The 27,367-nt window shown below is 40.2% G+C and overlaps 1 protein-coding gene across 1 annotated transcript in view; it reads right to left on the bottom strand.

Annotated features, from left to right (window-relative positions):
• Positions 1-4,747: 4,747 nt before the first annotated feature.
• Positions 4,748-27,367, bottom strand: part of LOC121277837 (serine/threonine-protein phosphatase PP1-beta catalytic subunit) — a 118,404-nt gene continuing 95,784 nt past the window's right edge. Inside the window, exons 5-8 of the mRNA XM_041187517.1 lie at positions 17,659-17,730; positions 14,346-14,497; positions 12,159-12,293; positions 4,748-8,636 (exon numbers count right to left, since the gene is read on the bottom strand). Of these exons, the coding sequence (XP_041043451.1) occupies positions 8,532-8,636; positions 12,159-12,293; positions 14,346-14,497; positions 17,659-17,730 (464 nt within the window). The 3' untranslated portion in view covers positions 4,748-8,531. The remainder of the gene's footprint in view (positions 8,637-12,158; positions 12,294-14,345; positions 14,498-17,658; positions 17,731-27,367) is intronic.

Below are 27,367 nucleotides of genomic sequence, written 5' to 3'. Positions count from 1 at the left end.
ATTCCATCCCACACATTCACCACCATGTGAAGAATCAGTCCTAACATTACCATTACTAACTTTGAATGTATCATATCATCTCATTTAGTATTGTTAACTTTCTCTATTAGATCATCTTTCAGTCACTCCGTTTCTTGGCTGAAAAGCCTACATTTTACCGGTCTTTCTTCAAAGTTTAGATCTGACACTAGAGGTCAGTGTCGTGGCTCTTCTCTGCACAGCCACCAGTACTTCAGTGGCTTTTCAAAAAACTTAAACTGGTCACAGCAGTCAAGATGTATATTGACCAAAGCATTATAAAATTTGATCTCTACCTCTTCTCACTTACATTCTATTTTGATTCTGAAGAACAACATCCCACTGACTTTAATATAAAAGCAAAAAACTGTGGATGCTGGAAATCTGAAACAAAAACAAAAATACCTGGAAAAACTCAGCAGGTCTGACAGCATCTGTGGAGAGGAATATAGTTAACGTTTCGAGTCCGTATGACTCTTCACCAGAACTGGACTCGAAAAGTTAACTGTATTTCTCTCCGCAGATGCTGTCAGACCTGCTGAGTTTTTCCAGGTATTTTTATTTTTGATCCTACTGACTTTGTCCATTTCTGCTCTGCACTGGCTAGACATATTTAGCTTTGAGTCTGCTAAACCTCCTAGTTCTTCCAACTTCGACTTTGGCTATTTCAACATTTATCTGTGTCATCCTATTTTTCCAAGTGTAGCAATTTAAACTTGTCTGTATTAAAATTCATCTGCTATTGCTGTATTTACACATCTGGGCTAACTCATTCCATAACCTCTTCACATTCTTTGGTCACTTCTGGTTTAGTATCATCTGCAAATCTAACCACTTTGCATCGAGTTCCAAATCCAGATTACCTTTATGCAAATTAGAAACTAATCATAGAATCATACTGTCAGAAGGCAGCCATTCAGCCCATCAGATGCTGGCTAGGTTAAATGATTCCAGCACTGAGCCAAGGCATTTCATTCGGTACTCCTTCCTCTACTCTGACCCATCACCTGTATCATGTACTCAGTTTCCTACACTTTAGCCAGTTTCTTACCCATTCACAGGGTTTACCCTGAATCACCACAACTTTTGAGTTTAATTACTAGCCTTTTATACTTAAAACTTTGCACAAGTCCTAGATATATTATTCAATAACAATCTTGAGTGTTGTCACTTGTTTTAAGGTTGAGGAGGTTGATCAGTCAGGAACTTCCTCTTCTACATGTTTGTTGATTGTTACTGGGTTACAGGTGTACAGATTGTTTTTAGTTTTACTCCCAATTTTTCCATTCCATGTAAAATAATAGATTTGCCCTTGTTGGTTTTGTCATCCTTTGAGAACATGCACGTATATCAACCTGTTTTCAATTCATTGGTACCTTTCCAGCATCCAATGAATGTCTCCATCACCACTGCCTCACAAATCCTCCAAAGTGACTCTCAGCATGGTGGCATGGTCAATTAACGCTGGGTATATTGGTCAAGACAATGTAGCTTACCTAAAAGTTCCATTTTGTTTAAAGCCAAATCCTGATTTTTGCTTGGGATATCTTGAGGGAAGAGTGTATTGCTTTTACCTAAATTCTTCATACCTCATAGGTTTATAGTCATTTCCATCTTCTGGATTTATCCCGGTCACTTCGATATACCAACCACATCAGTTCCATACTGCTATAATAACTTTTTAATTCCACCTTCCTATTTTCAACACTTCTAAAGTTATACATATTCATGTTGTGAATTTGCCACATCATTCCACTCAACGTATTTATTCCTGGTCTCGGGTTCATGCATTTCTTCCTGGGTCTCTATGTCAATATTTGTTGATTGCCTTTTATTCCACAATCTGTCTAAACCTGGCCATCTATGATTTGCTATTGCTGCCTCAAATGCTCCTTTCCAGTTTCTTTGTTCCCTGCTCTCTCAATTGCTGTCATTTATTCACCACTTCAATGTTGTTTTGTGAACCCCCCTCCTTTCTAAATTACTGAAATTGTACCAGAAAACCTCAGATCCTCTCTATTAAACCAATCTTAAGTGAATTTAATGATCCCCATGACATTCCTCCTAGGTGGACAATTAATACTGGCCCTTCCATATTTTCTTTAGCATCCATTGTAACCTTATGAATAGTCACCTGATTTTTATTTTTGCTGTTGTACTTTGTCTCTGCTAAAGACAATTACATTCCTCTTGGCTTTAGGGCAAAAGCAGTAACAAGTACAAAAAAAAAATACTGTTCTAGCAGGATATCAGCGCATTAATATTTTACAACGAGCACAATATTACAATAATATTGGTACACGAAACAATCTATGTGGAAATATCAATTTGTGCAGAACTTGCGCCATAAAATTTTGTTAAGCAGTTTACACACTGATGCAAAGGAGCCAGTAATATCTTGACTTGACAGTATTGCAACATTCCCTCTGTAGCTTTTTTTTACAACTCTAGATTAACCAGAATAGGTACTGTCCCCATAAAACTTCATGGGTTAGGAAACATTAAGGAATAATGAAACTGGCTGGTTAAAATAATGGCCAAGCCGCTTGCATTAAGCTTATACACGTCCATCATGGTTATTTTAGAGTCACTCACTAGAGTTTCTGGATATGGTTTCCATTAACTGTGTAATCAGAATATGTCTAACAAGCACTAAGCAAATCAGTTGCATAACATGGGTGCAACAATTGATCATGCACATGTTTAACAAGTGCTTGGTTTGTTTCCCTAACCATCCTCAAATTTTCCACCAGATGTTGATTCCTCATTACTATTGCTAAAGACAACTAGATTCCTCTCTGCCTTAGGGTAAAAGCAGTAACAGGTCCAAGAAAATATTTCTATGGAAATTTTCTGCCAATTAAAGTTCAGCACAATTTAATGAACCGAGGGATTATACCCACTAAGAAAGATTGATCAAGCTGCGGCTCTTTCCTTTAGAAAAACTGAGGGAACTATCTGACAGAGGCCTTTTAAGGCAATGAAAAGGTTCGACAGGGTAGACATAGAGATGTTTCCACCAGCTGGGACGGGAGAAAGGTGCAATCTCAAACTAGAGATTACAAATACAAGATAACATCTAATAAATCCAATAAGAAATTCAAGAGAAGCTTCCTTACCCAGAGAATAGTTAGAATGTGGAATCTATGACCACGCAGAGCAGTTTAGGCAAATAGTACAGATGAAATAAAGAAAATGGAAGGAACAGAAAGGCATGGCGATAGGGTTAGGCCAATCAGAGCACAGGAGGCAGCCATTTGACATATTATGCCTGTGCTGGTCATTTGAAAGAACTATTCAATTCATTCCACTCCCCCACTCTTTCTTTAGAACCCTGCATTTATTTCTTCCAGTTGCCAACCCACCCAATCAACCAATGGCAACAGTTTTTCCCTAGCTACCTCCTTCTGAATCCCCAATAATTTTGGACACCACTATTAAATCTCCCCTTAATCTTCTCTGGCCCTAGGACAATTTCAGCTGCTCTTGTATTTTCACACTACTGAACTCCCTCATCCCTATTATGATACTAATCTCCTCTACACCCAGCCCAAGGTCTTAGCAAAATTCTTTTTAAGTGTGTTGCCCAGAATTGGACACAATACTCCAGCTGAGGACTAACCAGTGTTTTCTTTTAATAAAAAGTTTAGCACAATATAGGATTTTACAGCATAGAAGGGAGAGTGGTGGGAGGTGGTTAGTGTGCAGTATAAACACTAGTTGGACCACATGGCCTGTTCTGTCTTATATTTTCAATGTAATTTTTAAACTATACAGATTATCAACTTTTACCAACCAACTGGTTATATTTCACCCTTTGTGTGAACCACATGCAGTTCAGCTTGCGTGCATGCACAGAGCCCCACTCTACCCACTATACATAGCATGTAGGCAACAAAAAGACTTGGGTTTGCATCACTCCAGGAGCAAATACCTGCAGCATTACCGTACCTTCTTTTAGTTAATATTTAGAAAAAAATAATTTTTTGCAAATTTAGTGATGATTAGCCGACTAAGTGCTAGCTGCAAATAAATATTCAAATACTAGAAACCTGATTAGAATGTTTGGCAAACTAAATCATTCAGTTCCTCTTTCTTGAAACAATCAGAACACTAATATATGGCAATCTCTAAAGCTACTTAGCAAAATATTTAAATCAAAAGAGGTTCTGAGAGGATAGATCAAATATCAATCAGAAGGTTATTCCTCTACATTTTGAAACTCCCAAGCAAATCCCAATTTGAAATTAATTTAATAATGTACACATGCAGTTTAGCACAAAAAGCACTGAATCAAATTATACAAATCTACCTGCTAGGAAAGGCTCCAGGAATACAACTGGTAGGATTTTACATGGTCAATGCTGTAGTGTGTGTGTGTGTGTGTGTGTGTTGTACACATATCTGCACAACATATTTTATGAAACAAATGCAAAAGGCTAAAACACACAATTACTCCAGTTTATAGATCAACATGAAAGGTTTGACAACTCAAAGTCACAATGCATTTCGCTCAAAGTAAGTCAAAAGATTCAGAATAGCGACTGAAACAAATGATTCCAATTCTCAGTAAATTGTTGTGGCACCCAATTTTACAACTAGAATTACCAGATGATAGAATGATAGCCGTTTTGTTAGCCCACAGACTGCACCTTTAAAGGGAATGCATTGTTTGTTCCCATCGTACAGTGTCTTCAATCATATACAAATAACATTTGACAAAATGCAGTGAGTTTTTATAAATTTATTCAAAGATGACAAACAAAGTGGATTCTGAAAATTTGTAGCCTGAAGAATTTTGCAGTGAACAAAGTTTTGTTGCACGATGCTTTGGAAGAAGGTTTGAGGGAAGTAAGTGCAACACTTAATCCTAAGAATTTTAATAGTGAAAACAAATAAACAAAAACAGGCAATTTTATTTCAAAAAGGCTTAGAAGTTAATTTAAATATCTAGTTTTTCTGCAACTGCTGTTGTAAACAAACAAGGGTCTTTATCAGCTGTGTTCCATACTGTGACAGCTGTACACTTTAATACAATGTTTTAATTTTGTTATCTATTTTCTGCTAATTTGCTGTTAACAAGTTTCTACCAACATTAATATGTAAGGAGTTCTTTCCAGAGACTTGACTGTCCAAATAGTCTTTTGTTGCACAATAATCAATCCTGCTGAATGAATGGGCCCAAAACAAACCCAGCAGATGCAAAATCTGGTATAGGCTCCGAGATGAGAGATGAATTTACCAATTTTTCCAAGGGAATTTTTATTTTATTTTACAAAAACATAAGCACAGTGCCATTTATAGTTAAATGTTGATCAATCCAGCCAGGGCCTCACCACAATAAATCTTAACTGATATTTGGCAAGGCTTACTCAGACATGAATATTTGATGAACAAAATCAGTACATTTTAAGAAGAATTCATGATGCATTATGGAGGTGAAGAGGAGGAGAAAAATAGCTAATATTTAAAAATGCCAGTGAAGCAAACATGGGCCTATTAGCCTTACCTACAGATAAAGTATTTAAAACTATAAGGCAGAAGCCAGAGGAATGCTTATTGATAAATTAAAAGCCAGCATTCATTTAGAACTGGAAAGATCTTGCTCAATAAATTTTCTGAACTTTTTCTGAGGGTATGCAGAAATGGTAACTTCAAGTAATAGTTTACTTAAGAGTTGAAAATGTTCTACAAGAAATATTTAAAATGAAGTAAAAACATGATACTGGATAATAAGTTGTTGAAAAAGTAGAAAAATGAGGCATACTGTCAGACTTCAGAAGTGAGGAGAAGCGAGCAAAACTGTTGAATGTTGAAGGAGTTAATATTTGGATATTTGCCCATTATCTACAACACAAGCTAGCAAATTTCTGACAATAAAACAAGAGCAGCAGCAGAACAGGAGTCAACAAACGATCTATAGGAAGACAGGGATGGGTCAGATAAATGGCAACAGAAATTTAACACGGATAGCTGTTAAGTAATATTCCTCATTATTCTATAAACATGTTTCAAGTACATAATGAATGGAATTCAATTTACACAAGGATACTTGGAAAGGTATCTGGGGTAATTGTAAATTCACTTTTAATACCTAGATGACATGGGGAAACAATGTGAAAACTAATTGAGTGTGGGGATATAAAGTCAGGCAGTAATGTACAAGTTTCCAGAAATTATGAAGGATTTACATGGTATTGTTCAGACCACATGTGGGGTACTGCGATAGAGAAGGTACAATGAGGATCTAAGGGGGATAAATCATAAGAGATGAGAGAGGTTCAAGTTCTAATGCAGTGGCTATGGAACGGTCTCATTGCGATATGTAAAATGGTAAAGGTGAACTTGCAGTAAGTCAGGAGAGAGAGAGAGAGAGAGAGAGAGAGAAACCAAAATAAATAATTTCAAAATATTAAAAGGTAAATTTAAAACAAACTTCTTTACTTAAAGTGTAATAATTGTTTAGAATATTCTAGGAGCCAGACGGTGCAAAGCAGAAATATTAGCATTATTTAATATCTAGATGCTAAAATGGAAAAGCTGGGATGCATTTCAAGCCAAATACCCTTTCTTTTAATCCTCAACTGTTACGTTCTTAAAATAAATCGTAGAAATAAACACTTATCTACAATTTTTATGCAATGCCTACTTCACAAACAGATAATAAAATCTTAACACCTTACCCACCCCTGCACAGTGCAAAACAATAAATGGTGAAATATTATATAGTCCCTAAGCTTATGCCACCATCAGGCAGGGTGAAACCCCAGCACAACAGCAAAATCCGAATCTTTTGCTCCAAAGGAATGCAATATTGTCACTATCTGGCATTGGAAGAAACAAAATAAGCAAAGGAAAGCACTCCAGAAGGAAGCACCACTTTATGTAGGCTATCACAAGTGGCATGGCACTTGTCTTTTTTAGTTATGATCTAAAATCAGTTTAGTCATTTAAAGTTTTACATTATTCTTCCTAATTTTCATATAAAGTTGGAGACTTCTTGATGCAACAATCGACTGTGCAAGGGTTAACACATGAAACAGCAACAATTCGCAGAGAAAAGAAACAATAAAACCATTGTATCAGGCATAAGATTGTATTGAAAACAACAGAAATAGGCATCCTTAACAAACGATCTCAACAGAATAACGCCCTCAGGCTTCAGTATAACTGATTTACATAAATAAGGGAAAAGCCCTCAAAGACGGCACACTTCAGATTTTGCCTTTGGAAAGCTACAGTTTCAATCTTCAGAATATAAACACAAATCCATGAAAACAAGGGCTGCTTTTTCCATAAGTAAATCATGCAACTGTGGTTTTAATTTAAAAGAAAAGACCTTTAGACTATTACGTAATGCGTACATTCAAATTCTCTGGCATCCCAAATTATGGCAAGCAAACATCAGCCCCCCACCCCTCCCCCATACCTACAACAATGTAAATTCTCAGGACTGGGATGGATCTTTAGAGCTTGAAAAAGATTTGCGACTTGGAGTTCTTTGTTAATTTTTCTGATTACTGATGACACAAAATCATGTGCAACAGTTCAGATATTAACTGGGTCATGCATGCATAAATGAAATCAGTAAATTATGGGAGCCACAAGTTGCATGCAGCCCTACACAAAAACATATTAAAACATTTAATTCTAGAGCTCGGGGGAAAAAAAACTCATTCCCTTGAACTTTCCTCTGGCTTTTAACCATTTCAAAAAACTTAATTCAACAGTTTGCTGCTACGTTGCATTAAATTTACTTTCTAATATTGATATTCAATTCTCTCCATACAATGTCTTTATAAATTAAGTACCGTATAGACTGCCTGGAAGCCAGTTTGGAGAATTACCATAGGGCAAATAAATACCCCCATATAAAAGTTAGTGTACAGTGTGACTACGAAGAAAAAGGTGGACAGCAAGCATCAATTGGTATGAAACCAGACTGGTACTGTTCAGCTGTGTCATGAAATAGTACCATACTGGTACCAACATGAGACATCCCATGGACTGGTTAATTGTGAACTACTGCAGTCCTTGTATGGAGCTTCTAGTTACCAGACTGCATCTATAGTTTTTGCAACAGGCCTTAATGGTGCCTATACCATATCTGTATCTGCAGGTACATATTTCACAAATAAATAACCAAATCAGAAGCCGTAAATTTCATTGCAAGATTCAAGGGGATTACCAGATAAAGTTTGAAGGTTGAAAAGATAGCCTTCATCCCAGCCTTAGTTAACCTTCATCCCAGCCCAGACAAAATATTAATAAAATGCACTGGTTACTGTACTATATTGATTTACATTACAATATGCCACACCTGCGTATTTACTGGAAAACCTTTTTTCAAAAAGACTTAGTTATTTAATTTCTTTTTACAAGCTTGAGGCTCACAAAGACAGTAGCAGATGGTTGAACGGTGCTTACAGGTTACATACTTTAGAATATGAACTGGTATACTTGTAACTTTCTCTGTGTACAAATGATAAGGTGTTTGGGGCTGTCTTTGCTATTCACCTCTTCTTGGGCGGGTTTGCCGTGCGAGGGGGCGTAACAGGGCGGCCAGAGTTCAGACCTCCATACTGGTATTTTGCTTTCTTTTCAGAAGGTTTTAGAATCTAAAAACAGACATAAAATACACATTTAATGGATCAGAACAATAATCTGATCAATTCAGGGAGCTCAAATGCGAGTTCAAAATGAGTATGTGGCACTTTCAATACCAAGTATTCATATCATACCTTTAACAAAGTGTCACAAGGTACTTCAAAGAGGTACAATAAAAATATATGCAAAGCTGAAGAAGAAATGTCATGGAGTGACTCAAAATGGACGTCAAAGGTCAAAAAGTCTGAAGATTTCTATTCCAAAATTCGAAATGAAGGGAGCACTATATTAATATGGGGGTGGGGGGGAGGGAAAGAAATGCGGAACCCAAAATATCAACGTACAATCCAGGCACCTTCAAATCTGGTCCTCAGACAGACCAGAATGTCTCCATTAGGAGAGATACTTCTCTTGGGTCTTCCCAGCCTCTACTTGCAAAATCCACACAGAGGAGACATTTAAAAGAAAACCTCTCAACTGTTTTCTTTCTAGAAATAGTGCCAGAGTAGATGGAAAAATTAGAAGGATAGATTGTGCTATTGGAAAATAGCACATCCAGAAATAAGTTTTAGAACAGAAGGGAAAGCGCATTCACACACAGACCACAGTAACACAATGCTCTAGGAAATATCGTTGTTTTTACTACAAAATTGTTCTGGATGGGCATAAGCTGGTCAGGTGGGCTCAAGCAGCCAAGGGCTTCATCTCAGCAAGCATTTCCCACATTGCAATCGGAGAGACTGTGGCAGAATTGAACTTTCCATAGTCCCAGATCTATTCATTAGCTGGAGGTGGCACCATTGAGACTTTGATTGTACAGTAAAGCATTTTCTTAATTTCTAAACTATTATCATATGGCAATAAATTTCTTATGAGGAAAGGTTCTGCTGGTTGGACCAAACTCATTGAAGTTTAGAAGAATGAGAAGTGACCTTACTGAAGCACAAGATTCTGAGGGGCCCTGACAGGATGGATGCTGGGAAGATGTTTCCTCTTGTGGGGAAATCTGGAACTAGGAAACAGAGTTTAAAAATAAGTGCTTCCCCCATTTAAGACAGGGATAAGGAGGAATTTCTTCTCTCAGAGGGTCTTTGGAATTCTTTCCCCCACAGTGCAGAGGAGGCTGGGTCATTGAACATATTCAAGGCTGAGTGAGATAGATTTTTGATCGACAAGGGAGTTGAGGGTTATGGGGAACAGGCAGGAAAATGGAGTTAAGGCCACAATCAGGTCAGCCATGATTTTATTGAATGGCAGAGCAGGCTCAATAGCTCAAATGGCCTACTCAGGCTCCTATTTCATATGACCTAATGATCAAATAAACAATTACTGCAACAGAATGTTTCAGATTTAAAAATCCTTGCTACGGATTGGATTGTCCTATGATGGATGGCTGAATAAATTGGGGCCTATACTCTCTAGAGTTTAGAGGAATGAGAGGTGAAACATAAGATTCTGAAGGGGTTGACAAGATAGACAGAGGTTCTTTCCCCTGAATGAGGAATCTAGAACACAAGGGCACAGTCTCAGGATAAGGCGGAGGTCATAAAGGATTGAGTTAAGGAGAAATTTCTTCATTCAACGGCTTGTGAATCTTTGGAATTCTCTACTGCAGAGGATTTTTGAATATATTTAAGGCTGAGTTAGACAAATTTGTGATCTCAAGCAATCAAGGGATATGGGGAGCAAGCAGGAAAGTGTAGCTAAGGGAGAGGATTAGCCACAATCGTGCTGAATGGTAGAGTAGGCTCAAGGGGCCGATTAGTCTACTTCTGTTGCTATTTCTTATGCTCTAAAAATAAATGAGGGAAAGGGATGGAAAAGAGTCATGAGAGTGTGAATCAGCCAGGGTTATTTTGAATAGAGCACAACACTGTTTAGTCAATTGTCAAAATATAGGGCACCAAGAGCCACCATCATCGTTCCCCACCCCTTCCCACAAAATGCCTGAGAGGATAGTAAATTTGCAGAGGTTGAGCAGGAATCTTTTTTTTATATTTGTTCATGGGATGTGGGCACCGCTGTCTGGGCCAGCATTTACTGCCCACCCCCTAAATGCCCTTGAGAACTGAGTGGCTTGCTAGACCATTTCAGAGGGCATTTAAGAGCCAGCCGCATTGCTGAGGGTTTGGAGTCACATGTAGGCCACACCAGGAAAGGACGGCAGATTTCTTTCTCTAAAGGACATTAGTGAACCAGATAGGCTTTTATGACAATTGACAATAGTTTCATGGCCATCATTAGATTTTTAATTCAAGGTATTTTGTTGAATTCAAATTGAACCCGGGTCCCCAGACCATTACCCTGGGTATCTGGAGTACTAGTCCAGCGACAATATCACTACGTCACCACCTCTTCTGTTAATCTGCTGGAACGTGTAAATACTTTGCAACTGTTTTTACAAAAGGAAAGGCTATTGGGGATGAGGTAAATACTGAATCGGTCAAAAGCAAGATGAGAGATAAGTAAAATGTATTACAGCAGTTGGTTAAAAGGAAAACGTGCTGGGATCCAAAGACTGAGGGAAAGGGAGAAGGAGAGGCAATAAAAATTATGCCCCAATTTTAACCTCACCCACCTGCTACAAATAGTGTGTTCTGGTTAGACAGTCGATTTACAACTGGCTCAATTTTCATCTGAGCAGGAAATCAGGTGGTAAAAATTGGGCATGAGACCCTAACTCACCATCTTAAGTGAAATTAAAATCATGGCTAACATTTCAGGGTTCTGTTGAGTGAGGGCTGGAGATTGGACAATACCATACCCATTTTCAAAAACAGTCATACTGACCCTGGATAATTAAGGGCCTGTTCGCTTAACACCTGCACTATGAAACACCTTGGAATCTTTAAAGATGAAATGGCTAAAATATGAAGGAGAAAATGAGAAGCATCCAACAATTATTCCAGAAAAGAAGACTGTGCTTAACAAACTTGCTAAGGGTCCCTCGAGTTGGCAACAGATATAATGGATAGGGAAATGCAGTGGTTGCATGTACATGGACTTTCAAAAAGCCTTAACAAGCTATGATATGGGAGTCTAATCATGAAGGAATGCTGAGATTCAAGGCTAAAAAATAGAGCATCAGATAAAACCATGTAGATGCCAGAAGAGGCCAACCTCAAATTGGAAAGCCAGTCACCTGTAGCTCATCTGAGAAAATTACTTTTGCCTCGTCCCAAACATTAATGGATACTGAAAGTTGGGGCCATTAGTCCTTTTTAAAAACAGCAAAATTTAGCATCATGAACACTGACTAACTAACTTTAGGATCACAGTAAAATGAGCTACATGGATCACACCATTACCCTTGGTTCCTCTAATAGCTGCTCCATTATCCTTCAACTGACGAAATGAGTAAACACACAATAAATTCTTAAGAGGTTAACTGGAGGGAGTCAGCAAATCTATCATCTGACGTAAGGGTATGCCCATTTCTTCTCCACTTGGTGCATGTGTTGTATTGAATCGAACAGTGCAACAAACTTCACACTGCCATGAAAGAGGTTAGTTAGTAATTGACCAACACGTACCTGAAAAGAACACATTAATGTTTCATCAACACTCATCATTCCTCCAGCGTTATCAAACTCGCCACAGTAGTTTGGAGCAGAAAACAAAGTAACCAGCTGGCGTTTCGCAAAGAATTCATAGCCGTCTTCAACCACCTGCAAAACATTAATGTTTATTACATGAGCAAGTAAGGTTTTATTTTTCCGCTCTGATTTTGCAAGTTATTTTCAGCTCCACACTACTGCATATTCCCCAACTAGACATTCAGTCATGCAAAAACTCTGCACCAAGAATAGAAAGTGGAGTCAGGCAAATTCTTTGGACTATATATAATTAATCAAGGCACAAAATCTTACAAATAACCTGGAAAACTGTGACACCATTAGGTCAACTCCCTGCTTTTGTTGCAGTAACGTGTATGAAACCACAAGCAAGGCATTTCTATTGTGATGTTTGAAGCAACTTTTCCAGATCTATGAATGTTCCCATTGCATCAGGAAAAAATACACTGTAGAAATTCCATACAAGTCAGACAGGCTTTGTAAAACCTCAAAGATAGATATGGAGATGTAGAATTTTTTTAACCATCTCAGAAAAAATAGCCTATGACTCGTCCTCCCACCCCTTGTTAATTGGATGCGGGTATTGCTGTCAAGGCCAACATTAACTGCGTAAAAGTCCATCTCTAATTGCCCTTGAGCAAGTGGTGATAAGCCGCCTTCTTGAGTAGCTTTTAAGGGTGGGAGTTCCAGGGTTTTGACCCAGTGACAGCAATACATTTCCAAGTCAGGATGATGTGTGGCTTGGAGGAGAACTTGTACATGTGGTATTCCCATGTGTTTGCTGCTTTTGCTCTTCTAATTGGTAGAGGCTGTGGGTTTGGTATTCCCATGCGTCTACTGCCTTTGCTCTTCTAGTTGGTAGAGGCCGTGGGTTTGGAAGCTGCTGTTGAAGGAAGCTTGGTAATTTCTTGCCATGGATCTTGTAGATGATAAAGCTGCTGCCAATGTGTATCAGCAGCGGAAGTAGTAAATGGTTGGGGTGCCAATCAAGCAGGCTGCTTTGTCCTGGCTGGAGTCCAGTTTGTTGAGTGTTAGGGCTGCATGCATCCAAGCCAATGGAAAATATTCCATTGCACTTCTGAATTTTACTACAGGTTTAGCAGAGTCAGGAGATGAGTTTCTTGATGAATTCCCAGCCTCTGACTTGTACTCGTAGGCACGATATTTCAGTTAAGTTTTTGCTCAAAGGCAAATTGTTGATGGTGGGTGATTCAGCAATGGCATCAAATATCAAGAGGAGATAGTTAGATTCTCTCTTGTTAGAGATGGCCATTGCCTAACATTTGTGGTGTAATATTATTTGACACTAATCAGCACAAACCTGAATGTTTTTGAGGTCTTGCTGCATATTGGCACAGACAACTTCAATATCTGAAGAGTCATGAATGGAACTGAACACTGTGGTCAGCAGCAAACTTCTGACCTTATGATAGTAGAAAGGTACTGGTTGGGTCTTAGACACTGCCTTAAGGAGCTCCTGTAAAGATGGCCTGGTGCTGAGATAATTGGCCTCCAACAACCACAACCGCCTTCCTTTGTGCTAGATTTGACTTCAGCCACTTTGCATCAAGGAGCCCTCGCAATCACTTTCACATCATCTCTGGAATTCAGCTCACTTGCCCATGTTTGAACCAAGGCTCTAATGCAGTCTGAGCCGAATGGCCCTGACAGAAGTTTTTTTTATTTAAATCTTTGATGGGATGTGGACAACACTGGCAAGGCCATCATTTATTGCCCATCTCTAATTGCCCTTGAACTGAGTGGCTTACTAGGTCAATTCAGATCGCAGTTAAGAGTCAACCACATTGATGGAGATCTGGAGTCTGGCCAGGCCAGATGACCGATTTCCTTCCTTAAAGGACATTAGTGAACCAGATGGGTTTTTACAACAATCGATAAGAGTTTCATGGTCACCATTTCTAAGGCTAGCTTTCAATTCCAGATTTCATTAATTGAATTTAAATTCCAACAGCTGCCATAATGGGATTTGAAGCCATGTACCCAGAGCATTAACCTGGGCATCTGGATTATTAGTTCACAGACATTACCACTACCATCATCTTCCCTCTAAATCGAAAAGCACTTCACAGCTGCAGGTAAAGATTGTTACATTTACAGAATATTTTTGTAAGAATTTTTTTTTACCTGATGGGCACGACATATTAGATCTAAATCGTGCCGGTTGAGAAATTTGCTGACTACGTCAGCTCCAAAGGTGAAAGACACGCCACGATCATTCTCACCCCAACCTTGAACATCCTTGTCAGGATCCGACCACAGCAAGTCACACAGCAAACCTAAAGAGATTACATATGCATATCAAAGAATTAAAAGTGTAGAAGGACTCCTCCATTGGGAGGTCAGCATATTGATCCAATAAAACTAAGGAGGGCAATCTCAGAGATGACATCAAGGGCTGAATGTCAAGTGCCATAGAATTGTGCAGTCATTAGACTTTTCTAGGTCACTTTTAAATAATCCTAACATATGGGGGCAGTTGTTGGACAACTAAAAATTAAAAAAGCCATAGGTTAACTTGTAGAAAATGTAATGCTCTGTAAAGGAATGAGCCACATCACTTAACTAAATAAGTTAAATAAGCTTAGACGGCCTGCCTTTCTCCCATATTATAAAAAAAAAATTCTCCTCCCCTCTTCACACACACTGCCTCACGCAGACGGGAAAAGTGAGTGATTTATCCTAGGCACCTGTGAATAGCAGAAGATATCTCTTGAATGGATAAGAGCTCTGAATGGGGTCCCCACTCGAGATGGCAATTACGGCCTTCTGATCAGTACCTCTTCATTAACATAGGGAATTTCTCGAGCTCAAGACAGAGATCGATAGATTTCTAGATACTAATGACATCAAGGCATATGGGGAAACGGCAATGAGGTAGGCGATCAGTCATGATCTAGTTGAATGACAGAGCAAGCTCGAAGGGCTGAATGGCCTACTCAGTTCCCATGTTCTGAGAAGTCAAGGCAAGTGAGAGGGTGAAGAGAGTGAAGAAGAATGGCACCATATTCTACCAAAGTAGCTCACTTGTACATTGACTGGCCTGTTCCTACCTGATACTAAGAAATCTGCAGAAATTTAGCCTTTTGTGATTAAGAGAAGAAAGAGAACAAAAGTCCTTGATTAATAATACTGAAAAGAATAATCTGACTCATTGCTTCTCAAACCCTCTCTATCTCAAAAGCTTTATTTTAAATAAAAAGTGCATGGCTCAGGATGATCAAATGTTACATTCACGTTATCATTTGGTAACTTGAAGGTTAAAAATGGCAGTCAGGCTTGGAACCACTTGGTGCATTCTTACCATCAACAATCTTGTGAAATTCTGTCAACTGCAGGAGAACAAAATAGTCTCTAACATGTTTACTGTTCTCCTGTCACTGTACAATGTTCTATTAAAAATTTTATTGATGTTTGAAAGCACAGTGCTGCATATTGCCATGGTGCGGGTGAGATTGTTTGGGGAGGTCTGTGTTACTCAATGACCTCATTCCTTGGATGCATTCCTGCAGAGTAATCTAACCTTTGTATCACCCTAAATGGGAAAATCCACGTTCTGCACAGAACAGAGATTCACTGGCACCTTATCAGTAAAAGATAATGCCTCATGCTCTTTCACACAGTTTCCAAAAAAGTCTCCTCCAGGAACGTGACACAAGCAAAAATTTTCCATAAGTTAAAACTAAAAGATGTGTATAATTTTATGAGCATTGCTGGCTAGGCGGCATGTAATGCAGACAACGAGGGGCTCCTTTTGTGTTATTGATGCCTTTGGAGATCATAAAATCATAAGGCAAAATAAAAATCAAACTTTTGTTTGTCAAGTCAAATAAAGTCTCTTGTGAAGCAAATTAAATTGTGCTTGGTTTAAGGATGAGCACAAACTAAATAGACCCCTTTACTCAGTGTTTGCTCTCCTATCGTAACAACAGAAAAGCTATCCCCATGTGCCATTTTCTCTTGATTTTTCAGTGGATGCCTGCCTGCCGTAGGCCACTGATCTTCAACATGGAGGTAAAATATAAGGCACAGTCACGTGCATTTAAGAGTGTTGTTTCTTGGGAGAATAATGTACCTGATGTTGGCTCCACGTCGCCGATATAAAAGAGTCCCATAAAAAGGCTACCAAGTGTGTATCTTAATAATAGTGAAACCTGGTCCAATGGACACTCAAATGACAAGACAGCTGTAAAATACAAACACTACAGAAAGGTCAAAAATATTTTACATTATAAGAGAGGCACTCAAGTGATGGACACTCAAAATATGGGCTATGGACAGCCTTCAATGTAAGAAATCTTACTCTGTGTATTTCACAGCACAATACTTTGGACAGGGGTCCCTGTAATGTTTTTCATGAGCGATGTCACCAGTTCCCAATCGTAAGAGCCAGATTGCAATTAGGTTTCCCCTAATGATCTTGAAATGCAAGGCATAGGTTTGCAGTCAATTTCAGGGAAGATTTGACAAAATGGCTGCTAAACCCAATTACAATGATTTATTAATGGGCCAAAAAAAACCTCAAATTCATTAAAACAGCATTATTTACAGCAATACCGGCTTTAAGAATGTACCGCTGGTATACCATGATGGTGCAAAGTCAGACAAACGGGCTTGAGTGAGAATTAAGACTGCATGTTCCCTTGCGTTGCAATGGAGTACAAGATGGAGGCTTAAGTGGGAGGTGGGGGGAATGTATTGAAAAAATTCAAATAATAAAAAATATAGGCGTCAATAGATTTGTAAAAACTGAGAAAACATGAAAAATCTACAAAAATGAACTGTTTTTCCAGACAAAATCTACTGAAAAGCTTTATTTGGGAAAAAGAAGTTTCAACTCAAGTGAAATTATGTAGAGATCACTTTTTAAGAAGGCTATGTTGCAAATACTCATCATAAGTTTTATTAAAAGAATCTTTGATTACACAAAAAATGAAAAAGGCTGTTCAAACTGAGGTTAAACATCAATGAGAGAGAGAATGATTGTGCCAATTTAATCCTGGTGAAGATATTGACGTTTGAATCATTTATATAGTGGTCTGATGGCCATGTTATTTATTTCTCATATTATTTAGTCTTCTCCTTAAAGTTAGTCAAATTGCTTGCAAGTGCGGATTAATGTGCTTCATTTTAAAATACATTTATTTTTGAGGACACTACTTTTGGCATGCAAATTAGGTTATTTACTTCTGCACCATGCAAGTCATGCAGCAATTTGTTTCTCTGGTGCTGAGTGAAGATAAAGTATCAAGGCATTTTGAGTGATAAGTGTTTATCACTCAGTACAAAAGTTAAGCTGTCATTTAAACATAAATAACTGTTACTGGAATCAGTTTATCATATTCACATACACGACAAAGTGAATCTCAAAACACTAACTGAAATATTCAAAACAACAAAATATTAAAGGCTGCACTGAGATTTTTGTGATAGGCTTTACCTGTGTCAGGAACATCTGTTGGTCTCATGATTCGGCGAATCTGTTCCATTGATTGCAAATCTGGTGACAGTCCTACAGAAAGGAAAAACAGTAGATTAATAGGAGTCGAATAAGGTTCCTTGTGGAAGGAACCTATTTGTGTTGGACACTTCATTCTATTGAATTTGTGATTCAGTAATGTCACCTAATCAAACCACTTCCTTCCTAGTATCTCAAGACTGTGGAATTCTCTTTTTCTCCTCCTCCTAGAACACAGACCTTTAAAACATATGCTTTGTATCACCTAATCAGTACCTTTTGTATTTGCCTACTCTGTTCAATGTTGATGCTTCTTCCACTAGTTCTTCACTTAAATTCTGTCAATGTTAATAGAAAAGGGACAATTACAATAAAGGTTTCACTTCTAGTATGAAGAACAGTGGTTTATCACCAATTTAACTTTTTAAAAAAGTAATCCTGTTGCCCAACACTAGTCAATACAATAAAAGTCAACCTGTACTTAAATTATTTAGTCAACTTAATGAATCAACTACAATCATGCTATAATGTGGATGGAAGCAAAGCTTTCAGTCAGCAGACACTTTTGTTTAGAGAATAAGCTGAAAAGAAGAACTCCATTCCTTCGGTATTAATACATGTTAATTTATTTTGCACTTATTTAAACCTCACTTAATGTCAATTATTTGTAACCTAATTTGTAAAGTACAACATACATCTATACAAGTGCACAGGGCATCAATAGAAATTCTACCCATTCCTGTGCATTCTATGATCCAACAGAGGGCGCTGGTGACAAGTGACTGAAGCATTCTGGGAGAAGTCAGTGCTGACACCGCGACTCAGGTGGGAATTGAGGAGGACCCACTGTCAAGAATGGAATAGCCCCAAACATTACATTGCTGTAGTGTTTCCATCCCACCCTCCTTCTCAAACCTAAAAAAAAGAGGAAGAGGCAGTGCCATCAGGAGTGCACCAGACCCGCGAGGGACACTCTTCTGCAAGTGGATTTTAAAGAAAAAGCAGCTGATTGGTGAGTAAATCCTGGGAGCAGACTGAGAGGGAGGAGTACCGGAGTGGTGAGTATAAATCTAGCTTACCTTGGGGATTCGCGGTCTTGTCTCCAGGGAACAGACTCGGAGGGAGGAGCACCGGAGCGGTGACCTCAGGGCACAGAGTAACTGAAGTCAAAACTGAAAAAAGTGACGTCACAGGAAAGCTGTGACCTGATTGGTTGGTAGGAAATCTGCACCAAATTTGTAAAAAAAAACTGCAAAGCTAATTAATAAATTAATTAACTAAGTAGAGATGGCTGGGCAGGTGATGTGTTGTAGCTGTATGATGTGGGAGCTGGCAGATCCCGTTGCGAGCCGCAGTGACATCTGCAGCAAGTGTTGGTTGCTGGAGGAACTCCGGCTCAGAATTGATGAGCTGGAGTCTGAGCTCCAGACGCTGCGGCACATCTGGGAGGGGGAGAGTTACCTGGATGCTTTGTTTCAGGAGGCGGTCACACCTTGTAGATTTAGTACCTCAAATTCGGTCAATGGTCAGGATCAGCAGGGTGTGACTGCAAGTGAGGCAGGTAGAGGGATCCTGTGTTCAGGAACAGAGGAGCCTCAGCTCTTGACCTTGTCCAACAGGTACGAGGTACTTGCCCCTTGTGTGGGCGAGGAACAGGGCTGTAGGGAGGATGAGCCAGCTGACCACGGCACTGTGGCACAGGAGGCCATGCAAGAGGGTGGAGTAAAAAGACAAGTGGTAGTTGTAGGGAATTCTATAATTAGGGGAATTGATAGCATCCTTTGTAAGCAGGATCGAGAGTCCCGCATGGTATGTTGCCTGCCCGGTGCCAGGGTGAGGGACATCTCTGACCGGCTGGAAAGGACATTAGAGAGGGAGGGGGAGGATCCAGTTGTTGTGGTCCACGTCGAGACAAATAACATAGGTAAGACTAGGAAAGAGGACCTGTTTTGGGATTATCAGGTACTAAATTAAAAAACAGGTGCTCAAGGGTTATAATCTCTGGATTACTACCCGAACCATGTGCAAATTGGCATAGGCACGTGAGAATAAGGGAAGAAAACACGTGGCTAAAGGAGTGGTGCGGGAAAGAGGGGTTTCATTTCGTGGGGCACTGGCATCAGTATTGGAACAGGAGGGATCTGTACCTTTGGGACTGTCTCCACCTGAACCATTCTGGGACCAATGTTCTAGGGAAAAGGGTAAATAGGGTGGTCAACAGGACTTTGTGGGGGGGAGGGGAAGGGAAGGGTAAAACTCCAATTAATGGGAAACAAAGCAGCAGATTAGCAGGTGGTAGGGGATTCAACTTCATGGAAAATAAGAAAAAACTGAAAAGAAAGGAGAGCCCATGAGAGGCTATTAAAGTCGCCAGAACACAAAGTAGGACAGAGTGTTTGGAAAGGGCTAGGAATCTAACTTCGAGCACATCAGATAAAGGGACGATGATGAGAAGAGGGAAGGGAAATACAGGACTGAAGGTGCTGTATCTGAATGCACGCAGTATACGAAATAAGGTAAGAGAGTTTGTGGCGCAGATTGAAATTGGAAGGTATGATGTGGTGGGCATCACGGAGACATGGCTGCAAGTGGATCAGTACTGGGAGCTAAATATCCAAGGATATATATCCTATCGAAAAGATAGGCAGGTTGGCAGAGGGGGTGGGGTTGCTTTGTTAGTAAGAAATGAAATTAAATCGAAAGCAAGAAACGACGTAGGGTCAGATGATGTAGAATCTGTGTGGGTAGAATTGAGGAACCGCAAATGTAAAAAAACTGTAATGGGAGTTATGTACAGGTCTCCGAACAGTTGTCAGGATGTGGGGCACAAGATACAAGATACTCCAGGAGACAGAAAAGGCACGTAAGAAAGGCAAGATTACAGTGATCATGGGGGATTTCAATATGCAGGTAGACTGGGAAAATCAGGTTGGTAGTGGAACCCAATTAAAGGAATTTGTGGAATGTCTACGAGATGGCTTTTTGGAGCAGCTTGTGGTGGAGCCCACTAGGGAACAGGCAATTCTAGATTTAGTGATGTGTAATGAGGCAGATTCGATAAGGGAGTTTAAGGTGAAGGAACCCTTAGGAGGAAGTGACCATAATATAATAGAATTTACCCTGCAATTTGAGAGGAAAAAGCTGGAATCAGATGTAATGGTATTACAGTTGAATAAAGGCAACTACAGAAGCATGAGAGAGGAGCTGGCCAGAAATGACTGGGAGTTAAGCCTAGCAGGAAAGACGGTGGAACAGCAATGGCAGGAGTTTCTGGGAGTAATTTAGGAGATACAGCAAAAATTCATCCCTAGGAAGAAGAAGCATACTAAAGGGAGGACGAGGCAACCATGGCTTACAAGGGAAGTCAGGGACAGCATAAAAGCCAGACAGAAAGCATACAATGCGGCGAAGAACAGTAGGAAACCAGGGGATTGGGAAGCCTACAAAGACCAACAGAGGACAACTAAAAAAGAAATAAGGAGGGAAAAGATTAAATATGAGGGTAAACTAGCCAGTAATATAAAAGAAGATTGCAAGATTTTTTTTTTTAGATATTTAAAGGGTAAGAGAGAGGCAAAAGTGGACATTGGGCCGCTGGAAAATGGCGCTGGAGTAATAGTAGTGGGAAACAAAGAAATGGCAGAGCAACTGAATAGGTACTTTGCGTCAGTCTTCACGGTGGAAGACATGAGTAACATCCCCAAAGTTCAAGAGAGTCGGGGGGCAGAGGTGAGTATGGTGGCCATTAGGTGCTATGGTGGAGAAGGTGCTAGGAAAACTGAAAGGTCTGAAGGTGGATAAATCACTTGGACCAGATGGATTACACCCCAGAGTTCTGAAGGAGATAGCTGAAGAGATGTGGAGGCGTTAGTGGTGATCTTTCAGGAATCACTGGAGTCAGGGAGGGTCCCAGAGGACTGGAAAATCGCTAATGTAACCCCCCCTGTTTAAGAAGGGAGTGAAGCAAAAGATGGGAAATTACAGGCCGATTAGCCTGATGTTGGTCGTTGGTAAGATTTTAGAGTCCATTATTAAGGATGAGATTTCAGAATACTTGGAAGTGCATGGTAAAATCAGGCAAAGTCAGCGAGGTTTCATCAAGGGGAGGTCATGCCTGACAAATCCGTTAGAATTCTTTGAGGTGGTAATGAGTAGATTAGATAAAGGAGAGCCAATGGATGTTATCTACTTGGACTTCCAGAAGGTCTTTGACAAGGTGCCGCACAGGAGGCTGCTCAGTAAGATAAGAGCCCATGGTGTTAGAGGCAAGGTACTAGCATGGATAGAAGATTGGCTGCCTGGCAGGAGCCAGAAAGTGGGGATAAGGGGGTCCTTCTCAGGATGGTGGCCGGTGACTAGTGGAGTTCCACTGGGTCAGTGTTGGGACCACAACTTTTCACTTTATACATTAATGATCTAGACGAAGGAACTGAGGGCATTCTGGCTAAGTTTGCAGATAATACAAAGATAGGTGGAGGGACAGGTAGTATTGAGGAGGTGGGGAGTCTGCAGAAGGATTTAGACACGTTAGGAGAATGGGCAAAGAAGTGGCAGAAGGCATAACGTGGGGAAGTGTGAGGTCAAGTGCTTTGGTAGGAAGAAGAGAGGCATAGACTATTTTCTAAATGGGGAGAGAATTCAGAAATCTAGATTGCAAAGGGACTTGGGAGTCTTAGTCCAGGATTCTCTTCAGGTTAACTTGCAGGTTGAGTCAGTAGTTAGGAAGGCAAATGCAATGTTGGCATTTATTTCGAGAGGACTAGAATATAAAAGCAGGGATGTGCTGCTGAGGCTTTATAAGGCTGTGGTCAGACCACATTTAGAATATTGTGAGCAATTTTGGGCCCCGTATCTCAGGAAGGATGTGCTGGCCCTGGAGGGGGTCCAGAGGAGGTTCACAAGAATGATCGCAGGAATGAAAGGCTTAACGTATGAGGAACGTTTGAGGACTCTGGGTCTATACTCGATGGAGTCTACACCTGATGGGGGGGGGGGGGGGGGGGGGGGGATCTGATTGAAACTTACAGAATACTGAAAGGCCTGGATAGAGTGGACATGGGGAAGATGTTTCCATTAGGAGAGACTAGGACCCGAGGGCGCAGCCTCAGTGAAAAGGGAAGACCTTTTAGAACAGAGATGAGGAGAAACTTCTTTAGCCAGAGAGTGGTGAATCTATGGAATTCATTGCCACAGAAGGCTGTGGAGGCCAGGTCACTGAGTGTATTTAAGACCGAGATAGATAGGTTCTTGATTGGTAAGGGGATCAAAGGTTACGGGGAGAAGGCGGGAGAATGGGGTTGAGAAACTTATCAGCCATGATTGAATGGCGGAGCAGAGTCGATGGGCCGAATGGCCTAATTTCTGCTCCTATGTCTTATGGTCTAATGTTCACTGCACAATGCTGTATAATATTAGCTAATACAACATTAAGATAAAAATAAAAATATCTGGAAAAACTCAGCAAGGCTGGCAGCATCTGCGGAGAGGAACACAGTTAATGTTTCGAGTCTGAATGACCCTTCAACAGAACTAAGTAAAAATAGAAGAGAGGTGAAATATAAGCTGGTCTGGGGGGGTGGTGTGTGTGTGTAGGACAAGTAGGGCCAGTAATAGGTGGAGATAACCAAAAGATTTCATAGACAAAAGGATAGAGGTGTTGAAGGTGGTGATATTATCTAAGGAATGTGCTAATTAAGGGTAGAAAGTAGGATAAGCAAGGTACAGATAGCCCTATTAGGGGGTGGGGTGGGGTGAAGGAATCGAAATGAGCTAAAAGGTAGAGATAAAACAATGGGTGGAAATATATTTAAAAATAATTGAAATAGGTGGGAAAAGAAAAATCTATTTAAATTATTGGCAAAAAAGAGGGGAAAATCGGAAAGGTTCATGATCTAAAATTGTTGAACTCAATATTCAGTCCGGAAGGCTGTAAAGTGCCTAGTCGGAAGATGAGGTGCCGTTCCTCCAGTTTGCATTAAGCTTCGCTGGAACAATGCAGCAGGTCAAGGACGGACATGTGGGCATGAGGGCAGGGTGGAGAGTTGAAATGGCAAGCGACAGGGAGGTCTGGATAATGCTTGCGGACAGACCGAAGGTGTTCTGCAAAGCGGTCACCCAGTCTGCGTTTGGTCTCTCCAATGTAGAGGAAACCGCATTGGGAGCAACGAATGCAGTAGACTAAATTGAGGGAAGTGCAAGTGAAATGCTGCTTCATTTGAAAGGAGTGTTTGGGCCCTTGGACGGTGAGGAGAGGGGAAGTGAAGGGGCAGGTGTTGCACCTTCTGCGGTTGCATGGGAAGGTGCCATGGGAGGGGGTTGAGGTATAGGGGGTGATGGAGGAGTGGACCAGGGTGTCCTGGAGGGAACAATCCCTGCGGAATGCCGCCGAGGGGGTGAAGGAAAGTTGTGTTTGGTGGTGGCATCATGCTGGGTCTGTCTGCAAGCATTACCCAGACCTCCCTGTCGCTTGCCATTTCAACACTCCACCCTGCTCTCATGCCCACATGTCCGTCCTTGGCCTGCTGCATTGTTCCAATGAAGCTCAATGCAAACTGGAGGAACAGCATCTTCCGGACTGAATATTGACTTCAACAATTTTAGATCATGAACTCTCTCCTCCATCCCCACCCCCTTTCCGATCCCCCTTCCTTTTTTTCCAATAATTAACATAGATTTTTCTTTTCCCACCTATTTCCATTATTTTTAAATGTATTTCCATCCTTTGTTTTATCTCTACCTTTTGGCCTTTTTTGATTCCTTCATCCCTCCCCACCCCCACTAGGGCTATCTGTACCTTGCTTGTCCTACTTTCTACCCTTAATTAGCATATTCCTTAGACAATATCACCACCTTCAACACCTCTCTGTCTTTTTGTCTGTGACATCTTTGGTTATCTCTACCTATCACTGGCTCTACTTGTCCCACCACCCCACCACCAACTACCCCCCCACCCACCCCCCCCCCCCCCCCCCCGCAACCTTAAACCAGCTTATATTTCACCTCTCGTCTATTTTTACTTAGTTCTGTTGAAGGGTCATTCAGACTCGAAACGTTAACTGTGTTCCTCTCCGCAGATGCTGCCAGACTTGCTGAGTTTTTCCAGGTATTTTTGTTTTTGTTTTGGATTTCCAGCATCTGCAGTTTTTGCTTTTATTGTAACATTAAGATAGTTTGCCATATCAAAATTACCATTATAGAGAGTCATAGAATAGCTACAGCACAGGAGGAGGCCATTCAGTTCATCAAATCTGTGCCAGCTGTCTGCAAGAGCAACCATGTTTGAATCTGTCTCCAGCAAACTCTCAGGCGGTGCCTTCCAGATCCTAACCACTTGTTGCGTAAGAATGTTTTTCCTCATGCTGCTGTTGGTTCTTTTGCCAACCACCTTAAATTGGTGCCCTCTGGTTCTTGACCCTTCAGCCTAGGTGAACAGTTTCTATCTATTGTCTAGACCCTTTGTGATTTTGAACACTCTCTCAACTTTCTCTTTCAAGGCAAAAAAAACCCCAGCTTCCCCTACTTATCCACGTAACTGAGGTCCCTTATGCCTGGAATCATCCTAGTAAATCTTTTCAGCATCCTCTCTAATGCCTTCATATCCTTAAGTGCAGTGCCCAAAATGGAACACAATATTCCAGTTGAAGCTGAACCAGTGTTTTGTAAAGGTTCGTCATAACTTACTTGCTTTTGTACTCTATGCCGTTAAATATTTACTTAATCACTTTCGCAACCTCTCCTGCCATCTTCAACAATTTGTATCCTAGGTCCCTATGTTCCTGCATCCACTTTGGAAACACACCCTTTATTTTGTATTGCCTCTCCTCATTCTTCCTATAAAAATGTATCACTTCATGCACAGTAACTTTCAATTGCCACATGGCTGTCCATTTCACCATCCTATATCCTCTTGAAGTCTATTAATACCTTTATAGTTCACAAGTTTTGTGTAATCTACAAATTTTAAATTGTACCAACCCCTGGGGAACCCCAAGTTTACTTTTCTCCAGTCTAAAACCAACTATTCACCACGCCACTACTGTCACTTTTATTCTATGGACTTCACCTTTACTGATAAGTTTGTTATGTGGCACTTTATCAAATGCTTTTTGGAAGTCCATGCGCTATATCATTACCCTCAACAACCCTCTCTTGTTACCTCATCAAAAAACTCAAGCAAGTTAGTTAAACATAATTTGCCTGTTATACATGTGTGCTGGCTTTCCTTAATTAATCCATACTTATCAAAGAGACTCTTAATTTTGCAGATTATCATTCCTACCACCAAGGTTAAACTGACTGGCCTGTATTTGCTGTGTTTATCCTTATACTTTCTTTTCAACTAAGGTGTAATACTTGCAATTCTCCAGTCCTCTGATACTAACCCAAAACCAAGTAGGATTGGAAGATTATGGCCAGTACCTCCGCAATATCCTCTCTTACTTTCCTCAGTATTTTGGATGCAACCCATCCAATCCTGGTGACTTATCAATTTTTAAGTGCAGCCAACCTTCCTAAAACCTCCTCTCTCCCAATTTTTATCCAATCCAATATCTCAACTACCTCCTCTTTCACTTTAACTTAGGCAGCATCTTTTTCCTTGGTAAAGCCAAATGCAAAGTACTCAGTTAGTATCTCAGTCATGCCTTCTGCTCCAATTCCCTTTTTAGTCCCTTATTGACCCCAACTCTCCACTTACTACATTTTTATTCTTTATACTATTACAGGGGGTTTAAGATTTCCTTTTATGTTAGCTGCCAGTCTCTTCATATAATCTCTCTTTCCCTTATTTCTTCTTTCTCATCTCCTGGAAACATTAAATTCAGCCTGTTTTTGTCATTTATTTATATTTTGCTACGACCAGGTAAGGGAGGCTCCCCTTTATTCAGTCTCCTTGGTTAGTTGCAACAAAGCTCTGTTATTTTCCCTGTAGATGCCTTTTCCAATCCGAATGTATTTACTTTTTAATAAGGAGCCAATCAAACCTGGTTTTCTCCAGTCAAAGAAGAAGCAAGTTTATTAGATACTAAATCCAAGGAAAAACTAATAATAGATTAGCATATCAGAAGTAAGGGTCCAAGTGAAAGTTAAAAGCGTATACGATTAAGTCCTTGGCTTGTCCTTGAAGCATAGATAGCTGAACGTTACAGCTGTTTGAAGTTACTGGCCTCCTTTAAAATCCTGGAATTGAACTGAAGTCCAGGTAACTGCACTTTGATGGAAACAACTTCCTCCCTTTTAATTTCGTGATCCATCTCCCAGAAATCGATGGGCTTTGCTTTTTGTCGCTAGAGAGGGAGGAGGGGGAAGCTAGATGCCTTAACGCTTCCTTCAGCAGTTTTTTGCAGGTTAATTCTCTTCATTTCTGGCTTGGCAAAACGAATTATTAAAAACCTTCTGTCTTTATATTCCAAGAAAGGAATTTGATTAACATGTCTTGCAATTGTTGTTATAGAACAAGTAATCATATTTTTGATCTTGCATCTCAAACTTGATATTTCAAGATAGTTGAAGCCAACTAGAGATGTCTCCACGAGTGGGGTGTGGTGGGGTGGGGTGGGGGGGTCTGAGTGTCTGCTGGGTGTATCCTGGCTAGCTAATAGTTCCCCATAGCCTTGACAGAAGTACAGTTGATTAAATCCAGCACTCTGCCTTTTTAATGCCTTTCTTCCAAGAGTCCTTTTTTTGAAGCGGA

Source organism: Carcharodon carcharias, chromosome 5 (assembly GCF_017639515.1).
Source record: "Carcharodon carcharias isolate sCarCar2 chromosome 5, sCarCar2.pri, whole genome shotgun sequence".
Taxonomy (NCBI): Eukaryota; Metazoa; Chordata; class Chondrichthyes; order Lamniformes; family Lamnidae; genus Carcharodon; species Carcharodon carcharias.
Note: the sequence above shows the minus strand (reverse complement) of the source record. Positions and strands in the feature narration are given on the sequence as shown.